The sequence below is a fragment of the Scomber scombrus genome, chromosome 2 (genome assembly GCF_963691925.1).
Source record: "Scomber scombrus chromosome 2, fScoSco1.1, whole genome shotgun sequence".
Taxonomy (NCBI): Eukaryota; Metazoa; Chordata; class Actinopteri; order Scombriformes; family Scombridae; genus Scomber; species Scomber scombrus.
The window spans coordinates 22,183,880-22,209,537 of record NC_084971.1 but is presented as its reverse complement, the minus strand read 5'-3'; the positions used below and the strand labels follow the sequence as shown (position 1 = coordinate 22,209,537).

Genomic DNA, 25,658 nt, shown 5'->3' with positions numbered 1-25,658 from the left:
GATCTTTTTTTTGTAGGGGAATGTCAAGCTGGCAAAGTTTGGCCTTTATCACATGACTGATCATGGGGCAGATGTAGATTTTCCCATTGGGTATGTATTCTTCCCCTCATTTATCACAGAGAAATGTCCATTAGTGCTCCTCTGGAACTTTTCAACTGGTGGGAATGAGCTATGAGAACTGTCTCTTCAGGGTCAAAGGTTCACTTGTTTCTGTTTGCTGTTAGTTAAATCATAAAAAAGGCAATTGACCATAACATTGGTGGATAATGGCCCATCCTTTTTCATAGAATCCAGGCTATGAGGCATCCAAATACTTCCTGGTTGAGGAGCTGTAACAGATCGTTGGACTTTCATCTTAATCCAAAGGCCTTTGTGTTCTATCAAATCTTTCTGTGTAATATCCTTTTGCAGATTGAAAAGAGGAATGATGGCACATGCCCATGTTTTTAAATAAAACATCTGGCTGGAAAATGAAGTAAATGCAACTGTCAAACAGCTACAGTATGAAGGTTGTTGTGACGGACAACTGTAAAAACATCACATAATGACATTAATGGGATTAATGCCATCTGTTTATACAGAGTAATTGTGTAGTTCTGAGAATATAATGTTTTCATTTTGCAAATTAGACTTAATATTGACAGGACAAAGAAAAAGAATAAATAAATAAACAACTAATGAATGGAAAACCATAAACTGCTGTTTCTGTGCTGTTGAAGTCATTCCATTTACTTAAAATGAACTGGAGAACACAGGTTATCTACAAAGGTTATGTAGAGGCTGACAATATAATGTGCTTATCTGCTTTGTGATCATGACCTCAGGTACCCATCATACCTTGCTCCAGAGGTGATTGCTCAGGGCTCCTTCCACCCCAGTGACCCTTCCCATGATGAGGCGCCTTTGCCCTCAGGACCCAAGACTGATGTCTGGTCGCTTGGAGTTTTGCTCATTGAATTGTGTGCTGTAAGAATCCTTCATAAATCTCTTTATACAGTTTTATAGTATATTTTTATTTTGCCTGAATTCATGTTTTATGGCTCATTTTAACCTCAAAATCTCAAGCTGTGAATCTGTTATAGGGCAGAAGATTGCTGCAGAACATTGAAATAAGTGAGAGATTGAAATTCATTCTGACCTTGGGTAAGTGAAAGGGACGTAATTATTTTAAGTGCTGAGGAATATGCACCAAAGGTCAATTAGACTTACGCAGTGATTTGTTTGTCATTCTCAGGTTGCATGGATGACATTGTCACTGTACTTGCTGAGGAACATGGTTGCCTGGATACCATTAAGGTAGACTTAGATAATTGGTTGTCAGGTTTGAGTCAAAAAGCTATTTTTGAATAATACAGTATTTTTTTTAACCCTAACCCTATGAGAAAGAATTATTAGTTTCTAGTCATTAGGTCACAATAAGGTTAACTATAAACCTGAAAATTCTGGCTAGGCAACGTCTTGGTACTCTAAGTGCTTTTTTTGGTGTTTTGTTAAGATTTAATGGTCATTTATATGCCAGCATTGCTGAGATGCGTTGCTTAATTTATCCAGAAATGAATATAAATAGAGATTTTCTGTGGGATTATTTAAAGCATAAATCCGACCTGCCTGTATTGTGTTTAGCTAACAACGTTTTTTTTTTACAGGAGCTGCCAGAGAATGTTCTCGAGTTATTAAGGAAATGCTTGACCTTTCTTCCATCCAAAAGGTAAATACAATCTTTGTGGGATATCATATCCTGTTGGGAGACATTGGCCATTTAGTTTCCAGACACTTTGGTCACGCAGGTTATGAAATAGTTACAGCATGTACAGTACCAATCAAAAGTTTTGGACACAGTTTCTCCTTTAATGGGAATGAGAAGATGTGTCCAACGTTTTTACTGGTTCTGCATGTCAGCCAGGATTCCAGCATGCTAAAACCAATAAGTGGTATGATACCAAACAAACAGATGCAATTTATTGGCTTAGTCTTTTATAACTTTATTACTGCATAATTAAATGTTTAATTTGATGAACTCTCATTTTTTCATGAATTACAACTGAAAGGTGCACTGTTTGTATTTGAGGATATTTTGATTTATGAATAGTATCTCCTATCAGTGTGACATTATTATTAATGTTGTTATGACTGTAAAGCTTTTGTGTGTGTGTCTACAAGGCCGACCCCTGCAGAGCTGCTTGGGGACCCCTTGTTCAATGGGATCTCGTGCCTCTATACACCGTTTCAGAAGCCTGTTAGCCTGTTTTCCTCTTCCCTGCGCTGTGCACATCTGGAGCTCCCAGAGGACATCAGTGAACTCTGCAAAGGTCTGTCCCAACTACACAAAAATAAAAACATTCACATTTTAAATCCTGCATTTTTTACATCCATGTTTAACAGCTGGCAGTCTCTTCTTACCTTCTTTTGTTGGCGCATTGCTGAATTTTTTGGCCCTCAAAAACTGTTATATGTGCACATGGGGAAGTGTTGACGGTTTTGTGTGCGTACCTTCAGATGATGATGACAACTACCTGTCAGAGAGAGCCATAGATGAGGTGTACCATTTGTGGTGCCTTGCGGGGGGAGACCTGGAGAAAGAACTGACCAACAAGGAGATCATACAGTCCAAAGCTCCAATCTGCACATTGCCCAAGTACATCACACACTGATGCAGATGTTAACTAATTTTGGTTGATATTCAAACTCAGTGAACTATCTATTTAACTCTCTTTGGTTTGATTTGTTTTTCTTAGATTTATTTTGGAGGATGGAGAGTCATTTGGCCAGGGCAGGGATCGCAGTTTCTTGCTTGATGACACTACGGTGACACTGTCTCTGTGCCAACTCAGAAATGTAAGGAAACTAATAAATATTGTCTAAATTTGTCTATTTCTACCTTATTATTTTTGTACATTAGATAGAGCGGGTGTGGTGAGACTGTCTCAAAAGTTAATATCCAGGGGGATTAATAGAATTATTCACACTGGAGAGCTTTTATAGTAATTTTCATATTTATTTAATGGAGTTTTAAAAAAAACAACTGTTTTAGCAGATTTTAAATTCACCCAGGTTTTAAATTGTGTCCAAATGTTTGTGATGATATTTTGTGATAAGGATACAGACTGTAAAGTGCATGTATAGGTTGTGTTTTTACACATTCTGTAAATCAACCCGATGGATTTTATTACAGTACATGATTTGAAGTGCTGTTTCATCACAATTTATAACATCACTTGAGGTGTGCCATTAAATTTAATTTCACTATTATTTAATTATGATAATTTTAATAATTATTTAATTATAATGTAGCTGGATTCAAAATTGGCCAGTGTAACAGAACCTAAATGTTAATGCATATTATGCTTTTGAGATGAGCCTCTTTCTGCCTTTTTCAGAGACTGAAGGATGTAGCAGGAGAAGCCTACTACCCTCTACTGGAAGACGAGTAAGTACTCACCGCTGTCCTCATATCCTTCCCTGTCACTATTTTTCACATCACCCTATCATTTATTTTGGCTTGAGTAATGTCATCTTCCCTTTACTTCTCCTTCTTTCAGACAGTCAAGTCTGCCCCAGTCCAACAGCAGCAATGAGCTGTCGACCACCGTCACACTGCCACTCATCATCCGTGAGAGAGACACAGAGTACCAACTCATCCGCATCATCCTCTTTGACAGGCTGCTCAAGGTCTGGGCTGCATAGAAATTCATACGTACACACATCAACACACTTATTCTCACACAGGATGATACACCTGCTACATAGATACACACACAAAAGTGCAAAGATTTTAATTTACAATAATTTAATTTAATTTATTTATAATTATTGTTATTTAAGCAGGTTATTGCTAAATTAAACTGGACTATTTTTCCTCCAGGCCTATCCTTACAAGAAGAACTTAGTGTGGAAAGAGGCCAGAGTCGACATTCCCCCACTTGTGCGAGGACTGGCATGGGCTGCACTGCTGGGCATTGAAGTACAAGAGAAATTGGGTTCCTGTTGGAAAAAAAGCAGTAGTTTTAATTTTAATGTGAACACCTTTTAACGTCAACACTTGTATGTGTCTTTTTTTGCGCAGGGAGACATTCAAGCCAAATATGAAAGCATAGACAAGGATACTCCCATACCAACTGACAGACAGGTAATGTATGCATAACAGTAAAATGCTGAGTGAATTCTTTGCAGTGTTAAAATTAAATTGAACTTTCAAGTGTTTTCTTATGCATGTTTTTGTGCATGTACAGATTGAGGTGGACATCCCACGCTGCCACCAGTACGATGAGCTGCTGTCATCTCCTCAGGGCCACATCAAATTCAGGCGCGTGTTGAAAGCCTGGGTGGTCTCACACCCTGACCTGGTCTACTGGCAGGGTCAGTTACCCCCTTTATCCTTCTTTTTCTGTGTTGCTTTTTCCATATCTATTTTCCCATCTGTACTTCATTGGCTTACATGATTCCTTATTGTATTATATTTGACTGGACACTAGGGGGTGGTCTCGTCACATCTTGTAAACTCTGTGTCTTGCATGGAGGTAAAATTATGTCTTGCTACAACAAATGTATGTTTATTCTATTAACTTCTTCATTTCAGGTTTGGATTCACTTTGTGCCCCATTCCTTTACTTGAACTTCAACAATGAAGGTGACAATTTCCATTTGAACATAGTGTATATCATACTACGATTGAGTGTTTTTATCCCTCCCTTCAGTTTTTCGAATTTCTTTCATCCTTATGTGATACTCTTCACAGCTCTGGCATATGCCTGCATGTCCGCCTTCATCCCCAAATACCTGTACAACTTCTTCCTGAAGGACAACTCTCATGTCATCCAAGGTGAGATTTATAAGAATGAGCACTTGCTGTGTAACTGGAAAAGTTATTCTGCTTTGCTGTGTTTTTCACATTGACACACTTTTTGGTTTCTCCTGATTGAGATATAAACTACACACTCACACTTATTTTTCGATATTACTTGTTTTCAATACAGCCATTCAGTTTTTTTTTGTTTCAGTGCAAGTTAAGTAATGCTATAAGTATTAAACATGGTCAGAGCACTCAGTGAAGTTCAAAAACAAATTATCATTGGCTGGCACAGAGCAACAGGCTATCAGCTCAGTGTTGATTAAATTTTGGCTCCATGTTGTTCCGAAGCTATGAAAACTAATTTCAGTCTGTCTTAATGGAGTTTGCAGCTGAGCCACATCATTCGGAGATAGGGAAACAAATGAAACTGCAAAAGCCTGCAGGGAAATGTCACAAGCAATTCCTAAGTGACGGATAAACATCTACACCATACACCTCTTGAACCTTGAGGGGAATGTGGCCATTATCATTTCTTTGTGCTGTTAGATGCCCTTGAGTGCCAGCTTATGTTGATCTGCCTGGTCAGAGCTCTTTTGTTCACTTACATTGTGAAGAATGGAGGTGGCACAGCCTTACGCTGCATGATTTCCCATTCGACATGTACAAAAGTCAGGCTCCAAGGATGCAGATCAGCAGTCTACCTCCAACTGTTTCTGTCTCATTTTGATCATTCAAAATATAGAAAAGAAAAAAAGCTACGTAAAGATACGTAATAATGAATGGTGACTGATTTAGTAAACCCAATCATTTATTAGGTATGTTGCTGTACGTTTATGTATATTGTTATACTTTTTGCATTTTCCGTTGTTACTGTGTGTGTTCTGATGAGCACACACTTCCTTTTAGGTTTTAGTGCACAAGCCACACAATAAATTATGTACAGACCTCTTGTCCTTTTGCTTGTGTTTCAGAGTACTTGACTGTCTTCTCCCAAATGATTGCCTTCCATGACCCAGAGCTAAGCAACCACCTAAATGAGATTGGCTTCATCCCAGATGTAAGTGACCAAGAGTGCAAGTGTCCTGATAGACTGACGACATTAGACGGCAGTAGAGGACAAATTAAGATAACAGCATTTGTCTTCTTTAGCAAGTTTACCCTTATTGGGAAGTCAAAGATAGTAAGAAATGATTGTGGTGTCTGTCTCTGCATCGGGGGCAAAGGAAATGACCACCGGTAGATCACTATGTATATCTTTTCATTGCCAATGACTTTCTTTGTTCCGCATCTTCCTTTCTAGAATTTGTGGCGAGGGTCAAGTTCTCCCTGTAGTCCACTGGTGATGATTTATACAGCGACTAATGTCTGCCAGGCACGCCTAATGATTGTCCTCTGCCAGGCTTACATTATTTCTCTTACTCTGTGCCACCTCTTCTTGCCCTTCGCTTCCTCTTTACTGCACAGCTCAGACAGTGACAAGGTTAAAGTCTCCACTGTCTCTCCAGGGTTTCTGTTGCTGATGAATGTGTGTCACCTGTGGACTGGCCTCTGGGATATTACCCGATGAAAAGTGGGGTCTTCATCACAGAGGAGTCAGGGATTTAAGCCTCCTCCTCCTCTTTTCTGCTACTCTCAGTTTCAAATTTAATGATGTGGCTCCTTTTCTTAACTGTGCAAGTGAATCATGAAACCGTGACTGTTGATTGCCTGTTATAACTTAAATTGTGTGGAAGAAAAGACCATTAGCTTGTTGCATAAACATTGCCTGCACCATAGGTGTTAATCCATTTTTTTAAACAAAGCATTACCTTGAAAAAATGTGCTATTCTGATTTCAATATCTTGCTCTTATGTTGTTTAGGCTTGACTCCTTGTAGAAAAGCATGCTCTTGTGATGCTGACATGACACTTGCTGCATGTAAAGCACTACCAGCATTGACTTGCCTTTGAAAGGGGACTTTGTATGTATGTTTTCATTGTTAGGCTAGGATAATACTGGAACAAGCTTTGTTGGTACAGCTTTCATGCTTGATGTCAATCCCAGTAATTAGACTTTACAGACCGTAAATCCCGTTTTCCCTCTATGAACTTCAGAGAACACTCTAAACTGTTGTTTTACTGAAGCAAAATATCCATTGTCCCTAAAGACCAAATGATGCTGCAGTATGAAATTGATTTGATTTCTCATATATGCATAACAAAAGATGGCCGGAATTAATACAATTTGCCTTTCAAAATTAGACAAAATCTTGTTCAAATATACAGAAACCACAAGTGATCTTCAAAATGTTGGGGTTTTCATGAACTCTTCTGAAGTAATGCCTTATACCATAGCCTGAGAATTGGACTGCATGTAGCCAGTGGTTTAATTCAGGCCATTTTCAATTTGGCTACATCAACTCTCCTGGGTCTGCCATTTACACCTACCCTAATCCAATCTGGCTGGACTCGCAGTCCTGCTACCGAGCTGTTAAAATTGAGGCTGAGACTCGAAGTGCAGTGGCTCTCTCCAGCTCATCACTCCTGGGCACAGAAGAGGTCCACTTAACAGTCACCAGCTCTCCCGCAATTAGCTATCAATTAACTGGCTGAGATAAGCTCCAGTATTCCTACACTGCTCTAGACCCTTTGCTGATGAATATTACAGAGCGCCAGTGATGGTTGCCAGCAATTGGCAGGTGTTAGAACAGGTGGTTAATGGTGTGTGTGTGTGTGTGTGTGTGTGTGCGTGTGTGTATGTGCTTTAATTTTAATTTTATGCATTTCCTCCTGGGGAAGTACGGAATGGAGAGAGTGAAGTAGGAGAAAAAAGGAGGAGGGATGACAAAATCAGTATAATGAGATTCATTGTTAGCTTTCCCCCATTGACTAATAATCAAAATCAGCAGTTTGCTCTTTATTGCTGTTTCTGTTTCTCCAAGGCCTAGAGATGTGCAGCCGTGTGCTTTTCTTTTAGACAGAAATCTCCCTCGTGAGAAAGCGGTTCATTTTTTTAAGCTCTTAGCAATTTATTTTGACACTTTGTATATCTGCAAAATACAGATAAATGCTTCGTTATCTCATAAATGTGCTTATATCTTTTTTTCTCTATGTTTCTCATCTCACAGCTTTATGCTATTCCATGGTTCCTGACTATGTTTACACGTAAGTAGCTTTTCTTTGTTCTTTCAATGTGGATATGGTGTAGCAGTGGGCATAATCCACATTTTTTCAGAGGGTATTGTGAGTCTGCTTCAATTATAGTATCAATAAAAGAGACTGAAAAGGTCAGTGGCTCCAGTATGGGCAAGTTCTGTAGGGTGTTTTTTTTTTCTTCTATTTTTTTCTTTTGGTGACCTTTATTCCAGCCGCTAATTAATTCTGGTCCTGAAAGGAAAGGACTTGACCACTCATTCCTACCTTACCTCACATTTTCACCAGCACATCTTTATTTAGCTTTATTTTGTATTCATCTAAATACATCCATAACTCCCAACATATTAAGCTGATGAGACAGCTGCTTGCAGCAATGTTTTTCCCCCCTCTGGTAAAAGATGTAACAAACATGAATATCAAATATTATGACAAGAAAATCCTAACTCTATATACAACTTAATACAACAAAATACTACTCAATAACCCTTTACCTGAGCTTTCAATTGCATCTCGTTTTCTTCATCAGTTGATGCATTTTGGTGGTCATGGATCTTATAAAATAAAATGATAAATTCATGACAATGTCATGGTTGATATGGTTGAAAGCCCTGAGAAAAGCTAGTGGAAGACATTTGAGAGTTGTTTTTTTTTTCTCTTTGTAAAACTAATATTTCAAAGGTCAAAAATTTAATTTTCATGGTCAATCATGCAAACAGCTCTACACACGTGCGCTAAATGTACATTTTCAGATTCAATTGATTGACAGAGAGGTTTTGAAGCAGTAGCCTAATAAATATTTCCATTTTAATTAATTAAATTAAGTAAAGTCATTATCATTATCACCTGTGATCATCACCTCCTTCAGACCTGTGATGGGTAATTCTTAAAATAAAAAAACAAAGTTACAACCAAAAAACAGATGGTAGACTTTTTTTCCTTCATTTTTTTTCTTTAGTATGCAGTTACATGTCTGTACCAAGTGTCACATCTCTGTGACTCTGTGACTAAACAGAGTGGCGGAACTAAGCTATAGACTTTACAGGCTTTTAATAGTGCTCCCTGTGGGCTAGTGTGCAACGTTCCCTGCATCTAAGTAGTGACTTACCTAGTCTTACCTAAGACTATCAATGTACCCAATTAGATTTGTGCTTAAGATATTTTATGAAATGAAGAATTCGGGGAACTGTGGGTGTTGGGATTCTTCTTATCACAGTAAAGCTACTGTATTTCAAGTGCATTGATTACATTTAAAGGTTTTACATTCAGCTGAAAAATACACAATTAATGTATGCTGATCTGCAGTTCATCAGAAGAGTTTTGAGACGATTATTAAAGATGTCTGGATCCATGAGTAGGATGTGGCAGACAAAATCAATTCCAGGCGCTCAAGTGGATGATGAAAATAAAAAGGTTTTAATATGGATTTAAAACAATATAAAAATACATCAATGCTTATCAGCACACTTGCCTTCCTCAGGGGAAACCAGAGGAAGGCAGCATAATGTATTTTTATAACTTGCTTTGCTGATATTTATTAAAGAATTCTATATTTTTACTATTCTGAGTTGCCTCAATTGGGTGTTATATACCACATCCTACCCATTAATGTATTTTCTCTTTAATTAACTTTTTCAACAGCACCAATACCATAAACACCTGCTACTATTTTTTCCCCTCAAGATTTTATAAGGCTTTGAAAGCATTAACAATTATAGAAAAAGCATCAGATGAACTCACAAGGTCCTATTAGCTATTGAGGTATTCACGTGAGAAGATACAGGATGCACATGCATACGCTGAGGTGGACAGAAGCAAAAAGATCTCTCAAGTAGAAGCCATTTCAACAGCCCTTCAATACCTGCTACCTTTGTGAAGCTTGTACTGTAATGCTCAATGATGAAACAAACCAGCATGTATCATGAGAGTCTTGAAAAGTATGACATTTTAAGAGTGTAGTTTGTGTGTTAAAATGGACTGTGTTATATTGTGGGGTGTTTATGATGTTTTGTCATCCGCTAGTATGCACAGAGAGGGGACTGTAAACCATTTGATCAAGTTTGACAGCTGTGAGTCTTTCTTTCTGAATTATTCTTAGTTTTTAACAAAACTAATGAGTCTCGACAACATATTTCCAGCACTACTGTACTTGGACCTGTACCTCTCATAAGTGGAAACCTAAATTAGCATCACGTAGGAGTCCTTTCACCATCTGTGCTGCATCCGAGGTACATAAAGGTTTTATTTTGGCTGGTTCTCTGCATGCAGTATGTCAGGTGATGACAGCATTATGTTTTTTCTCCTTCCTCTGAGCACAGTTTGAGCTCTGAAATATGAGCATATTAGCAGGGGTCACAGATTATTGTTACAAATTAAGTCATATGCAATTAACCTCTGTGTCTTGTAGGTGCTAGTCCACCTTGCAGTACAACTGTTTGAATAATGTTTTTCCTTCTAGATGCAATTTTAGATTATTGTATTATAACTTTACTAGCCTTAGGACCCAACACAACCTGTGATTTACATTAATTGTGTCCAAAGTGATCTGTACATACTCCATCAACTGTTTAATATAAGTTCTGCAGTATTTTATTCTTCAGTTGAATACACACACACACACACACACAAACACACACACACACACACACACACACACACACACAGACGTTTGTCTTTATATCCTAGTGAAGACACTCCATGAGATAGCCCTTTACCCTAACCTTAACCATCACTACTAATTACCTAAACCCAACCTTTAACGTAAACTGAACCTAAATCCAATTCTAAAATCTAAATTCCCTTAAATTGCCCTGATGTTGTGAGGACCAGCCAAAATGTCCTCACAATGTTGATTTTCAGCTGAAATTGGTTTTCTTAAAGATAAAAAAAGATAAAAAAAGACGTGCACATGCACACACACACACACACACACACACACACACACACACACACACACACACACACACACACACACACACACACACACACACACACACACACACACACACACACACACACACACACACACACACACACACACACACACACACCACTCTTGGGGTGAAAAGTGTGAGGTGTGACCCTTTTACCCCTTATCCTCCCCCTGAGGCAGTGTGTCAGTCCAGTATTCAGAAGGTGTGCCCTTCTGACTGCTAATGTCCCCAATCCAATATGAGACAAGGTTGGAGGGTCATCTTCTATTCACGCACAGACACACACACACGCCCAGACCCATTGACTGTCACTCACATGCAACGATCTGCTCAGTTGACTGCTAATGTGGTGCAGACCCTATGAGGCATTTTCTCACCATTCTTGCTCTCACAGTCTAACACAGTCACACTCTACCCACACATGTCTACCACCTAGCATCCAGCTCAGAGATGATATAAACAGGTGGACTATACTGGATCTCATGCATGAATCTCAAAAGGGAGGAAACATTACATTTTACTGAAAGTAATATGATTGAAATGATAACTGCTGTGGGACGTACTATCAGGATGTGGTTTTATTTTGCTTGAAATGACCTGCGCAGGTTCCTTCCTCCAAAGATCCTGAGGATCTTCATACCATTTTTCCAAAACAACACCCACTTAACAACATTTTCCCAGCTGCCGCCCCCACATCAAATATCTCTCCAGGCAACCTTGTGAATGCACAATATATCTTAGTGAGCTTCCCATTTTGAAGCAATGGAACCATGTTAAGTAAATGTACTATGCACATGCAAATTATACTCATTAAATACAAACTGATTCCTTATTTCTCACTGTGTGCATGTTGCATGCTATTGTCCTGCTTGCAGCATCCCTCAAGGGATTTGCATTTTCAGACAATTGTGCATTCAGTCATTTTGTAAGTCCCCTTTGTTGTCTTTATGTACTTGCAATACAGACGTGTTTCCACTGCACAAGATCTTCCACCTGTGGGACACACTTCTGCTGGGTAACTCCTCCTTTCCCTTCTGTATCGGCGTGGCCATATTGCAGCAGCTCAGGGACCGTCTCTTGGCTAATGGCTTCAATGAGTGTATCCTGCTATTCTCTGACCTGCCAGGTGAGAATCTATTCTCTTATTTTTAGCCTGAGTTAAACCGTAGTACCTCTGCAATTATAAACAGCTGAAATCACACAGAAATACTGTAGGATGTCCATCTGTTTCAGCAACTGCCCTGTTTGCTACAAAGCTGTGTTTTGTTCCAAGTACTAATGTGTGCTGATGTGTCTGGGTTGGTGATATCCTCAAAGCAAGCACTGCACTCCTACACAGACATACTCCCATACTGTATGCTCTTAACATACCATGCTCTGCTCTGCATCTGTCGAGCAGTCATCCGCTGCACCCTGAGAAATGTCTGCTACAGAAATCACAACCTGTTTGGATCTCCAGCGATCCCATCACTTACTGTCTTTATTCAGAGATTTAAGTTCATCTTTCGTTGGTGTTGACTGTTTAGCCGCACTGGGACGACATCATTAAACCAGGTTCTTGCTGCTGTGATGCTAGCAGGCTGCCTGAAGCAACTACAGATAACTAATGCAAAGTTACTGTTAGAGAGTTGAATGACAGCCTGCACTTTAGGGAAAAGATATGGTAATGGCGATGGACACTGACAGAATATCAGGACAGAGAAGGAACAGGGTGTAATCCGTCATTAGGAAAGTCACATAAATTTTACCTGCATCTGGTTTTTGCACAACGCAAATATTAGATCTCTTTACTTCTCATTATACACCGGTGGCATAAAATCCAAGAGTGGCATTCATAATGTATGTCTTCAGAATGTACCTCTCGCCTGGGGGATAGCTCAAACAATTTCCTTTAAAACTCTATTTCCAAATGCAGCTTAGCCCTCCTTTTTTCTGGCTGAAAGGCAGCATGACATTGGGGTTTTAAAACCAACAGAGACAGGGACGATTTGTCCAAAAGGGAAGCTGCAGCACTCTGTAAACTAAAGCCGGCAGCCTCCCCTCCTGCCGAAATTCAGTGTCGCCATATTTCACTATGTTTTACTGCCCAAGTCCAACAGATTCATGTGATTGAGGCGGAAGGGAAATGGAGAGCCAGTTCTCCTTATAAAGGTAAAATATGTTGGCCTAGAGCTGCAGTCAGCTTCTTTGGCAAGATTTCCTGAGAGTGGCTGCCTCTGCCATCTCCTTTCTGTATATAACTGCCAGCCTCATTATTGCAGCTTGTGTATACCTGGGTTGTTACAGTGTAGTATCTGGCACTCTCTCTGAACTATATTAGGAGTGAATTCTGGGTTGTAGAGTGACCTCAGACAGGAGTTGTTTATTTAAGCTTTGAGACATCTTCTAATATCTCACTCAAGATACTTTTACATAACGTCTTACACACACAGAGTGCTAAACCCAATCTAATACCAAACAGTTCAGCACAATATTTATTATCCCTGCTTAATAACAGCAGAAGTCATACTACTATGGGTTTATTGGCATGAAATGTGCATGGTTGGGGTTTTCCTTTCCTAATCCTTCACAACACTTGAATGGTGCTGTCAATATTTTAAATGACTGTATCATTCATTGGCTTGCAGTGCATGTGGTGCAATGCATAACATTTGAAAGTAAACATAGGTTTGGCCTTGTTATATAAGTATGTTATATAAGTCTCAAATAGAGCTTGTCAGCCTTTGTTGGAAGTGGTGTTTTACAGGTCATTGTGTCTCACCACATTCATGTAGTTACACAAACACACACACACACACGAACACAATCTGTGAGTTATGGAAGATATCCTGTGATTTGTGGCCTGCACCTGCTCCTTTCTGCCATGTGGCGTGCAGAATTGATGTCCTCATACAACTGAGGCTTACATTCATTTGTTTCAGAGCCGACTTCACATGCTCCACATGCTTGTAACTACAGGAGCTGCGTGTGTGGAGCAAGAAAAACATACCCTGATGCTGGCTGGGTATTTTAAAGGAAGAACAATAGACAAAATATATTTATGTAGCACACATGGAAAGAAACATTTAAAGAGTTTGTTTTCGAATAAAAAATGTTCTCCTAACAATCTAACATTATTAAAACAAAACAGTGCATGACTGATTTAATGTTTGTGTTTTCCCCCAAACATGTATATTCACATAATCAACTTGGAGTTATACATTTGATACATTTTAGTCAATAAAACCTAATTCTGTCAGTACACATAATTTCCCAGTTTGTACCAGTCGTGGTACATTTTTGTCCATTCTAGTCTGTACATCATGGAGTCCCATATCCAGTAATGAAGACTCTGACATATTATACATTTTGACTTAATCCAAGGTTCAGAGAGATAGATGAACACGTAAGTAGACTTGACATTTAGTTGTGAAATAAGAAAATTCTATTCTTGTCTGCAACTGTTAGAATAAAAGTTAACGGTCAAAATAATGTTACAGGATAGTAGCTCTTAAATGATTCAGGCAAACTCCTCTCGTTCCCGCCCTCGAGGCAATAAATGGGGCTACTGACAATAATTCTTAGTGACAAGCCTATTACACATTACATTGTGAAATCTATACTTGCCAATATTTAAATGAAGAGAGGAGGTCCAAATTTAAGGGAAGTGCCACAGACTACGACATCACGTTCAGTTACTCGTTCCCCAAATTGTCAAAATTACACAGAATTTCAACTTCATTGAAACATTACTTCATTTCGTGGAATGGTGTTTTTTGTTTTTTTTTACTTACTGTACAACTAACAGCAAAAAGCCCCCAGACTATCATGAAAGACTAAAATATGGTTATAGTATTTTCAATTAAGTGTAAGGAATGATATTACTGTCAGTATATCATAGACTGAATTAAAATGAAAGTGAAACAGGTAAGACCTATGCTGCACCATTTTGCCTTAGAGTGAGCAATACATCTCAGGCTACCATTTGTTTGCAATTAATCTCATTTTGTGATTCCCATTTGCTTAGTCTTGTAGCCTCAGGTAATCTATAACTTTCTCTTATTTGGAGACTTCATTGATTCACAATGGACCGGAGAGGCTCTCCAGCTGACAGGAACTGTGTGTTTACTGATGATGCAGCAGCATTTGCCTTCACGGGACATTAGCATCTGTCTCAATGAGCAGAGCTGGGCACAGAACTGATGAGCTCTGGTTATAGACATTTAGTTCTGAGAAAAACAACCATGAGCTACTCAAACTACTCATGGCAACATTGCACACAAGGACACCTCGAGAAAGCTGGCTGAAGGAGAAGTAAAACATTAATGTTGAAGGTTTGGTATTGGGGAAGCATGACTAATTTGGCATGACATTTGAGATTTGGCTGATGTGGTCTGGAGTATTTAGAAATTAGGGTACAGAAAAAATAATCTTATATTCTATCCTATTACACCCAACCAACATTAACCAACTACCAATACTGACCTCAGGCTGTATTTATTAATTGTCTCAGGAACTGTGGTTAAAGTAATTTGTGAGCTTCCTAGACTCACTTCAAGCAAGGAGTAGAAGTTCTCATTAGTGGGTGACTGACATGAGGTGTTTTAGAACCGTTAAATAAAATTAATTATATCATCTTGTAGTTTTTCTGAGTGGTTCCGGTGTGCAATCACCATTAGCAAGATTGACAGACTGAGCTAGATAGAGTTTCTTTCAGGAAAGAAATAAAGGGGAAAATGACTACATTTTAAAGCTGTACAAATCCATTTTTTTTATAATTCCAGTGGATCAAATAACTGTGTAATGTGAAAGGTGTCAGTAGTGACTGAGTTCCTCTGCAGTTCCACTCAACTCCATGGACAGTCTTAGGGCCCCATCTTGCACTCAGCGCACTGCGGATGGCGGGCGCAACTGATCTGTATTTGTTAGTTTCAGATCGACGTAGTTATTTTCTCGCCCTGCCCCCACGTTGTCAAAATAGCAAATGCATTTGCACCAGTCTGTGCACCCATCGGCGTGTTGGTCTCAAAATGAGGTGTGTTCAGGTGCATTGTTGATGCTTTGCTATTTTAAGGCAGATGAAAGCAATTGCACCACTGACCAACAAAAACCAGGTCTGAAGTCACGGGAGCATATTTCACTGTATTTTAAGAGCGCATTATCAAGACTTTAATAAGCGGGTGCACAATGAGCGTACGCTCTGCCTGTTACACATACAGGGACAGGCAGTAGCACAAAAAACATACAAAAAAAAGTATTACATCAACATATTAAAAAAAATACATGTCATAATGGTTAGTCATAATATTTATCAGATTTCATCAATTGTAAAAATAAGAGATTAAATGAGAATCAGTCTTCCGCTACTGTGTATGTTTGTTTGGGGGGGTGTCAGCACCTTGGAGAGTGCCGCTGTGGACAGTCTTCACAACTGTATGAACGGGTAAATATGATGAAAACTGTTTTTGAACAATATTTAACACTTATTCTTGAGATGACACTGATCAGGTTTCCATACTTAAAACCCTGCTGAGTTTACCTGTTACTCCCTTTCAAAGAGAAATAAAAGTGTAATTAAAAGATAAATAAACAAAAACAAAGCACCACTGTGTCTGTGTGGTGCGCAGCTGTATGCACGGTGACGTAACGGGAGGAGACAAGCACAAAGTGAGTTTTTGGTGTTTTTGTGGAAAATAGATCCCAGAACCAGGTCTGCTTCTAGAGGAAAGCTGCTCCGCTTCCACTTGGTAATTTTAATCAACTAGAAAAGCATCTGCACATTTGTGGTTAAAACATCTGTACTGATCTGTTAATGAATGTGGGTAATTCGTACAGTGTCTGTTATCCACAGCTGTTTATACTTGTAGGACTCATGTTGATAAATGTGCAGCCTCTGAGATGCTGCACAGAGCACAGTGCCATTACGCACAGATGCTCACTGTTTATTAAATCAGCTGATGACACCAGGCTGCTACAGTATAACCACACACACCTCTACACTCATCAGACTGGTCAGTTATAACTCCATATTCTTCCTTTTTATGAATTAAATGTCAGGTTAGCAGCTCATCAGCCAATTTTCTTTTCAACAAAAGAAACTTATGTTTTATTCTTGCAACACATTCCTAGGGATTCAGAGGTTAATGAGGGGACTTAATGTAAGTCCAACCCTTTTGCACTAGTTCGTTGAAATGGGCCCCTTTAATGTTTTTCAGCTTAGTAAGTATTTGGTTGACTTTAACCACCTTCGTCAACCTTGTTTCCAGCCACAGCAGGCAACTGTTTTCAGTGAAAAAAGTTCTGATAACTCACTGTAAGCTACATGTCCAGCACCAAATGGCTCAAAGACAAAGGACTAGCTGGGGACCACAGTATAACATTTTGCATTTTCATCTATGCATCATGTGTAGCTGGATCTTTTTTTTTTTATTTTTTTTTTTTAAATCTTGTATTGCAAACAAAAGAAATCACTCTGCAAAGCCTTTCCTTTCCTTTAGTCAAGTTGCAGTTTAAGTTACATGAACTTGTTTTCTGCTGGTCAGGTCTCAAGTCTCAATCAATATACTTAAAGAAGCTTTTTGTTATCTTAGAGTAACCATTATATATTCTTTTCACTCTTCTTAAGCATTTTAAGTTTGTATTGTTGTTCCGTTGTCTATACTGGGGACTCCTAACAGGTAAAGCTCCTTAATCCTGCAGAGGATAATATTAATACCCAAGAAAAAAGGTGATAAAATCCTTTTCCTTTTAAGCCTTAAATAAAGACCAAATACACATCACAGTGACAACTCTGTCCAAGTTTGGACAGATTTCGTCGAGTGAGATGTTGGAAAAATGTGATCGTTTATTTATCACTGATATGACTGCAGTGCTAAGTAAGGAAAATTAGAAAGTGAGGAAAGGCAACATCAGTGTTATCTTCCATCAATGATACATGCACACCTTAAAGCCATACAGTCACAACACAATACACATTGGGTCTATATTTTATGGTTGGACTGTAACCATATATTAAAACATATTTATTCCCTTATCTTATTGTCTGATCTCTCTTCTTTGGGCCACAGTCCCAGTTCCTTAAACCCTGTGTGCTGCTCTTAACTAATTATGCTATTCTACTATTCAGGCAACAACAGCCCACAATCCACACCAATACATAATTACTAAAGTGTGATTTTGTCTGACAAAATGGAAAAATTGCCCCGAAACAGAATTGACTGCCTTGAAATACTTTGCTGGGCCCAGGCCTTGTTAAAATTGCTATCAATCTCCTCTTCCTCATTCCTGCCTCTTTTAGCAGGAGGAGTGATTGCATGTAGCATTTGTCGCCCTAGGGAGGGAAGATGTGTTTGCCTGAACTGCCTGTGAGCCTGTCGGTGAGAAATCTCAGACCACCAGTGTGTTTTTCACTGGAATGAACCTTGTAACTGAGTCTGTGAGGTCCTGTCCCATGAGAGCTGACAAGCCCCTAACCTTGACGCCACTGTGGGACACAGGGGGGAAAAGACACATCTTCTATATAATTTCACTTAAGCCTGGGCCAGGTGCAGGTCATACCGAGGAGCCCTCATTAGCCAGACTTGCTTATTATCCACAAAAAGGGGACTGAAAGAGAGAGGCTGTCAGTGTAAAAGACTATGAAGGAAAGAATTCCTAATTTACCCAAATCCTTGGCTAATCCAGTGAGTCCCTACTCCCTAATCCTCTCTATTCTGATCTCAAGAAGCAGGCGAAGGATGGATACTGCCAGGGGGCATTAGGAGAAGGAGAACAAGACATTTTGCTTTGCTATGAAAACTTACTTTGCGACAAGAGCTCAGATGAGGGACACAAGTAAATCTATGACCAATCATTATCTTAAAGAGCCACTGGCACTGCTGGATGACTACTTAAAAAATATTAATGGCAGCAAAATGCCAAGGTCTAAACGCTCACTTTTCACAACTAAACCTCACCCAATGCAATTACATAATCTCTTATGATTTGTGACTGATTCAAGGGAGCAAGTCCCACTTTCCTTTCTTTATCTTCACTCTGTTTTTTCATTATTTTTTCCATTCATACATATTCTTGCACAGCTTTTGAAATAATTTGTCAATGTAAAATGCTGTTAGTGGTAATAGAAAAGTCCAAAGATGAAGGATGAATGTTTTTTGTTTTTTTTATGTGAGAGTTGTACCAGGATTGCCAACTTTCAACCAACTGCTGGAGTGAGATTCTTATTACTTTTTTTCTTCTGGGTTTGGGGGTTATGATGTATGATCCTAATTTAGGTACAATATTTCAGGTGGAGGTAAACCTATGTCAGGTGAGGCACATCCATTATAAAATACTTCCGCTTTAATGCAGTTTTGGTTTAATTCATCCAGGTTTTGACATCTCGGGCTCCACCCAAATACATTGGTGAGGTAAATGTCATTTCGTCAGACTTTGCTGAGAAAAGCTTTCATGTTGTTTATTTCTCAATATTTCTGTGGATGGTTTCAACAGTTAATTCTCTGAATTACCCATTCACTTCCTCTATATTAGGCCTTGTTACTAGAAAGAGGAACATACATGGAGCATCTTGGTAGCCGAGCGGTTGCTGCACATGCCGCATGGTGGCAGTGTCTCTGGTTCAATTCCAGCAGGGGACCTTTGCTGCATGTCATTCCCCTCTTTTTCTCCCTGTTTGCTGTCGGCTTCCATGCCATATACTGTCAAATAAAGGCAAAAAAAAAAAAAAGAAAAACGTGTGCAAAAATATAAACTTTTAATTTAATTTTAATGCTGTGAATACCACAAATTATGTTCCATTCACATCATTAGTGTAAAAGGTGGAGACAGAATCATCTTTGAGCATGCTTGTATTGTTTGTCAAAAATGTTGTCTTTTGAGTTTGTACATTTTGATGACAATAAAAAGGTCAAGTATAAAAAAAAAGCAGCTGTGTTCAGCCAAGGCTTCTAATTTCCACATTTATAACATTTCAGTTTTTGGTACTATTATTTTTTTTGTGATCAACCGTACGGCAGCACATTGACAATTAAAATAAGGGAAAACAAGACAGAGTCACGAAAGGAATTTTACAGAATGATAAAAAAATATTAATCCTGTCAGTTATAAATTAAAAATTAATAATACATTAACAAACCAAATAAAAGCAGTAGTGGACTTGAAGGAAAAGGACATTATTAAAAGACATTATTACATATACATGTATTACATATCTGTCAGTTTCTTTAAACTATTAAAGCTGGAACGTCCGAGGTATTACGTTATTGTGTGGTAAGGTGTGGGAGTGGTGTAGCTCTTCTTTTGAGGTAGTCTCTTATGGATACAGCTATGTCTGACCATGCCTGTATTTTTGGTACTATTATTAATTGGATGTAAGTTTTGGAGCAACTGCAACACTGGCAAATAATATTTTCATGTATTCTTTTCTCCTTTTTGCTGTGCAGAAATTGACATTGAGCGCTGTGTCCGAGAATCCATCAGCCTTTTCTGCTGGACTCCAAAGAGTGCCACATACAGACAACATGCTCAACCACCAAAAGCTGTTGGGGACAATGGCTTTGGGAAAACAGCAACATGTTACTCATCTGACTACCAGGACATGCCCAAAACAGACCTGGTGAGTATTAAACATCCATTCACACAGACGAGAATGTACCATCAATTTAAAGTTGGCCACCTTTATTTTAAAAAGTTGCAAACTGTTTGACATTACTATCTGGTACTTTCATTCTGTATTCTTTATGCAGCACACTGGAAGTCTTAGCTAGGACTAAGACTAAGGTAGCTAGGACTTCGAGTACATCTGAAGTCATGCGCTGCCTCACCCCAAACACAGATTGTTCAAGGACACAACATGACACAAAACATGTTTCAGTGAAACTATATGTTTGCAACAAAGTAATACAGGACTTTTTTTTTTTTAAATAACAATTTACCCTGTGTACTATGTCTGCTGATATGCTGCAGGAAAATCTGTATCTTTGAAAGCAGGTGAAAAGAATTTCTACCATAGCATGTTACCATACAGCATGGTAGTAACATAATTACATTTGGGTAACAATGTGGTTAATATTTTAATAATAACAATGAGATTTTCACCATTTTTTAATTGATTATTAATAATGGAAAAAGAATCTCTCAGATCTCTCAAATAACAATCATCATATCATGTCATGGTCATAATGCTTAATACAGAACATCAATACAGAAACCTCAATCTTAAAATCCCAAACTGGCCAAATATTGATTTGCATTCAAATGCATCCTCTTTATAAATATTTATAATTTAATCCACACATAAAAAGCACACTTTTGAATACACTGTCAAAAAATGCTTTGCAGCAAGCATAATACATTACTTTATAGTAGAGTCATTTAGTACACACTTTTGTGCAAAACACCCTATAGTAAGTACAATAAGTGCATTCAACTTTCATGATGTCACGAAAAGCTTTTGGTCCATTTCTCCCAAGATACAGAGATACAGATGCATGTATAATGAAAATTACACACATGGCACATGTGTATACTTTTCAGAAGTGTTTATTGATGTGATACCATCTTTCACCCAAGCCTCTTGTTTTTGTTTAGTTGTGCAGCCCTTTTTGCCTTTCACACCTGAATGCATCATGTCCAGAAAGCTCACACACTCTTGTCAGGCCTATCTGCTGTGTGCCCAAGTGATTGCTGTAATCTTTCTCATTCACCCAAGGCTCATTTGTATGGGTGGTGGCATTGATCCATGGCCGCATCTATCTGCACCCCACCTCTTCCTCAGAACACATTCAGGCAGGAGTGCACAGTCAAATGTCACTCTTGTGACTGGAGTGACCGCAGACTCATGAATACAATACGCACAGAGCCATGTGTACAGTATGTCTGTAGAGAGAGAACACAGAAAATAGGTTGAAATTGAAGTGTTTATCCTGAGTTTGCTTTTCTCAGGAGACATGATGATGTTGATGTTTGGATGATTATAGGAGACAGCGCAGATTCCACTTTTTGTTTTGACAAGAGTACAATTGAGTAACCTACCAGTTGAGCTCAATCATGAAATAATGCGTCATTTAAACACCAAAATAAAGTGAGTCACTTAAACACCAAAATAAAGTGAGTCACTACAAAACAAATTTAATTTGACGGTTTAAAGCTTTCAGTCTTTCTTCCAGATTAAACACTCATCCTCATTCATTATTTTGTATTTACCTTATATGTCTATCATCTTTCTAGACACAATTGCCCACAGATGTGTTGTTCAAACACGTGATGTTAATAGTTTTGGTGATACCATTCAATAACTCCAGTAAATATCTTCTGACCTCACTTTTGCTTCAATCCAAAATGACAGTAAACCAATTATAGTGCAAAGTATTATCATGCAAGTCAATCTTTTCCTAAAGTTTGTACATGGTGAATTGCCAATGTCAACTAAGCACCTTATCCAAACATTTTATTTACTGTGGCGTTCATGCAAACATCAGTGAATGGAAGTTGAAGATCGAATTGATTATATTCTGAAAAAAAGAAAAAAAATCGGAGTCAGTGTGATTCTTATGATGGCTTCATTTCAAAACAAACTTTGCAATACATATTTACACTGCGGCAAAACATCGTCGTACACTTATTATACACTATTATTTTGGACAAATGGGTTAGCTTTTTTGAGTGACATAAGAATGACATATAAAAAACGAGTTTGACCTCATGTATCTTTTCCCGTTTTCTAAGCTTGTAAAAACTCAACAACACCAGGCGCGATCTCAGCAGTAGCTTCAGGTTTAGTTCAAGTGAAGCAATTCTGAGTGATGCTATCGAATGCTGAATCACAGTTTTTCTTATTAATGGTATTCCACATTGTTTGGACCCAAGTGACAGTCCCAGAAATGCAGGAGAAAAGTGGTACTGCTGATAATGTATGTTTGTGTTACATGCTGGAGGCCCTGTCAGCAGATTCTCAGGCCTCGTAGTGAACAGATATCCATCTCACTGGACAGCTGCTGTCCAGTCAGCTTGGTTTGAGTGAGTGAATAGGAGAAAACAAGCTCTTCTTCTCCTTTCTCTCAATCACTAAATAGATAATCTAAACATCTCAAAACAAATATAAAAGTGTTCAACAACTGTACCATTGATTAAATTGCCTCTAATTCATCAACCTCTGACATTATTTTTGTTAATCTCCAGGTAGCTGGTTACATTAGGTTGTCCTCCTCTTTCTTAATTTTTTTTTCTTGATCATGGCATTCTGAAACAAATTTGTGCATGACTGCTAGTAAGTGAGCGACACTCACTGTATCATAAAGTCTAAATTATAAGTAACGTATGTTATATCTACTTAGTAGCGCTAATACTGCTCTTCAAGTCATTCCCCTGTATTTCAGATAGGAAAAATTAAAGTCTTTTATGAATACTCGAGCAAAATATGAAAAAACAAGATCTCATAATCTTGTATGTAAGCATTTCAGTCACCAGATTTAAGTGCATAGAAAGTTGCTTATGCACCACTAAAGCCACATTATATTTCAGCCACTGTAACTTAGGTGTCTGGGCTCAAATGTTATCTTTTTTCAGCCTCTATGTGGAAATTGGTGTCTGTGAGGGTGATTTGTTGTCAGCATTTTTCTCAGATCATGGCCTCAATTATGCTTTTCTTCTCATTGTCTGACTGCAGACTTGGCAGATGAAATATGTTTTTTTTTTTAGGAATTATGCACAAACTACAAACTTTTGTTTGATATATGAAAATCTCAGCACTGTTAAATTCACGCAGTGTGAAGGCAGTTTAAATGAGTTACTGACCCTGTCATCCAGCTTTATCCAGGCTGTACAACAGTTGCATTTATGTAGTGATAGTTTTTTTTTGACAACTGTGCACCATGCGCATCAGTGCATAGACCCACACAAAAACACAAACCACTGCAGAGGATTTGTGTCTGTTTATCAGCAGCTCCAGTTTAGTCTCATCACTGTCAGGCCAGTGAGACGGGTAAGTGTCATTAAGCCCTTCTCGGCTGGCAAGCACTGCTCATCATGACATTTAAGTCACCACACAGTGCACCATCAGCCTCAGGCAATAGCAGGCTGCATATTTTGCCTATTTCTGTCAGTGTATTATGTGTGCATGGATATATTTATATATACTGTATAGGTAGAAAGAGAGACATTATTTCATTTTACAGAAGTAGATATAGGTAATGCCACTCATCTTTTCTGCTTGTGTATGAGCTCAAATCATGTTCATACAGATATATGAGCGTGTTCAACTCTATGGAGCTGTCCCACTTGTATTCAGTGTCAGTCACAATCAACAAAGCTTAAATGGGCACAGTGGTCCACAGGTTAACATTATTTGCTCCAAAGCCAACAACAGTCAAGATTGCTTTGTCAGCAGATAATTTCACAGGGTGAAGCTGCTCCTATGTGATTATTGCAGCAATCTGTTGATATTATGATGATTGGTCAATGTCAACATTTTGTAATGAAATATATTGACATAGCTGTGGCTTTACAGAGATTAATGATTTTAAAGTGATGTTTAAAACCATGATGGTTTCAGCCTGTTCTGCAAATAGAGCTTGCTCAAAAACACAGTGCAATCTCTCCCGGGTGGTGTATTAACACATGAATGTGTGGCAAGTTCAAAAAGTCCAAACAGCACTTTTGTTAAATCCACAGAGCTGCAGCGATGACAGTCTCAAAGTCCAGACATTCAGGCTAGTGGACACAGATACGTTACAGGCCCATGTAACAGGATACATAAACCTGAAGCAATAAAGCACTGACCAAAAAGAAAATGACAACTACAACAATCTGACAAGTGAACAAAGCATCTGAGCTATTGTGATAGCAAGTGTGATTGCAGTGCAGATGGGAGTGGCAGGATCTGGAAAGAAAGAGGTCAGTAAGTTCAATGGCAACTGATGGACTGGTGGAAAATGGCAACTAAGGGGCCAAAGGAAGTGGAAATGTAGCTGGTGAAAGGGACATAGAGCCAGACAGCCCCCCTCAAGGGATCTATTTCAGACATCTCACCAGGCTTGCCAGGAACACCCAGCAGGGTAGATGGAGGGATCTGGAGGAGGGACACAGGGTCAAGTGGCCTGGGAGATGAAGAATGAAGCTCGGGATGTCAGGGCCTGAGGGCTTGGATAGGGGCAGAGCAGGAAACCCCAAGTAGACAGCATGGGGACAGGGAAGAGGCCAAGCGGGAAACCTCAGGCAGACCTATTGGGGCTGGGCTGATGGGTTAGGTTTAGGTTCGAGAGGGTGACCAGGATGTGGGACCAATAAGCAAAGCAAGTCTTAAGGGAGACCAGAAGGCAGGACAGAAGTGCGGAGCACCTCTGGATAATGACTAGGAGGCAGGTCCGAAGGGTGGATTAGCTCTGGACAATGGACTGGGTGCTGGTAACAGGTAGAGCAGCTCTGGAGGATCGGCATGAGAATGACAAAACTTCTAGAGTCTGAAGATTGACCTGGAGGCTGACAATGTTATTGGGACTGCCCTACAGGCCAACCAGAAGGCAGGAGAGATGGGCGGACTACATGTCATGACATATGGGTAGAGCCACTCTGGTGGTTGAGTGGACAGCAGGGCAGATAGGCAGAGCTGCTCTGAAGGGCGACGTCAGCAGAATTGCTATGTCAGCAACGTACGCTGGGACACTTAGGAGGTTGACGACAGATGTTGAGCTGCTCTGGAGTGAAGGACTTGAGGCTGGCGGCTCGAGTGCAGTACCAGAGGCCGGCAGCTGTAGTGCAAGACTAGAGTCCAGTGGCTGATGATATTGAAGGTCTGTCAGTGGGCTGGCAGGGGATGCCGATTGGAGGTCT

General features: G+C 39.1%; 1 protein-coding gene across 1 annotated transcript in view; it reads left to right on the top strand.

Moving 5' to 3' along the window:
* Positions 1-25,658, top strand: part of tbck (TBC1 domain containing kinase) — a 38,855-nt gene that overhangs the window by 2,084 nt on the left and 11,113 nt on the right. Inside the window, exons 5-23 of the mRNA XM_062428608.1 lie at positions 17-90; positions 825-966; positions 1,083-1,143; positions 1,235-1,296; positions 1,647-1,708; positions 2,161-2,309; positions 2,497-2,635; positions 2,736-2,835; positions 3,378-3,427; positions 3,540-3,669; positions 3,863-3,961; positions 4,064-4,126; positions 4,230-4,356; positions 4,577-4,627; positions 4,736-4,819; positions 5,761-5,846; positions 7,896-7,932; positions 11,818-11,979; positions 20,273-20,445. Of these exons, the coding sequence (XP_062284592.1) occupies positions 17-90; positions 825-966; positions 1,083-1,143; positions 1,235-1,296; positions 1,647-1,708; positions 2,161-2,309; positions 2,497-2,635; positions 2,736-2,835; positions 3,378-3,427; positions 3,540-3,669; positions 3,863-3,961; positions 4,064-4,126; positions 4,230-4,356; positions 4,577-4,627; positions 4,736-4,819; positions 5,761-5,846; positions 7,896-7,932; positions 11,818-11,979; positions 20,273-20,445 (1,851 nt within the window). The remainder of the gene's footprint in view (positions 1-16; positions 91-824; positions 967-1,082; positions 1,144-1,234; positions 1,297-1,646; positions 1,709-2,160; positions 2,310-2,496; positions 2,636-2,735; positions 2,836-3,377; positions 3,428-3,539; positions 3,670-3,862; positions 3,962-4,063; positions 4,127-4,229; positions 4,357-4,576; positions 4,628-4,735; positions 4,820-5,760; positions 5,847-7,895; positions 7,933-11,817; positions 11,980-20,272; positions 20,446-25,658) is intronic.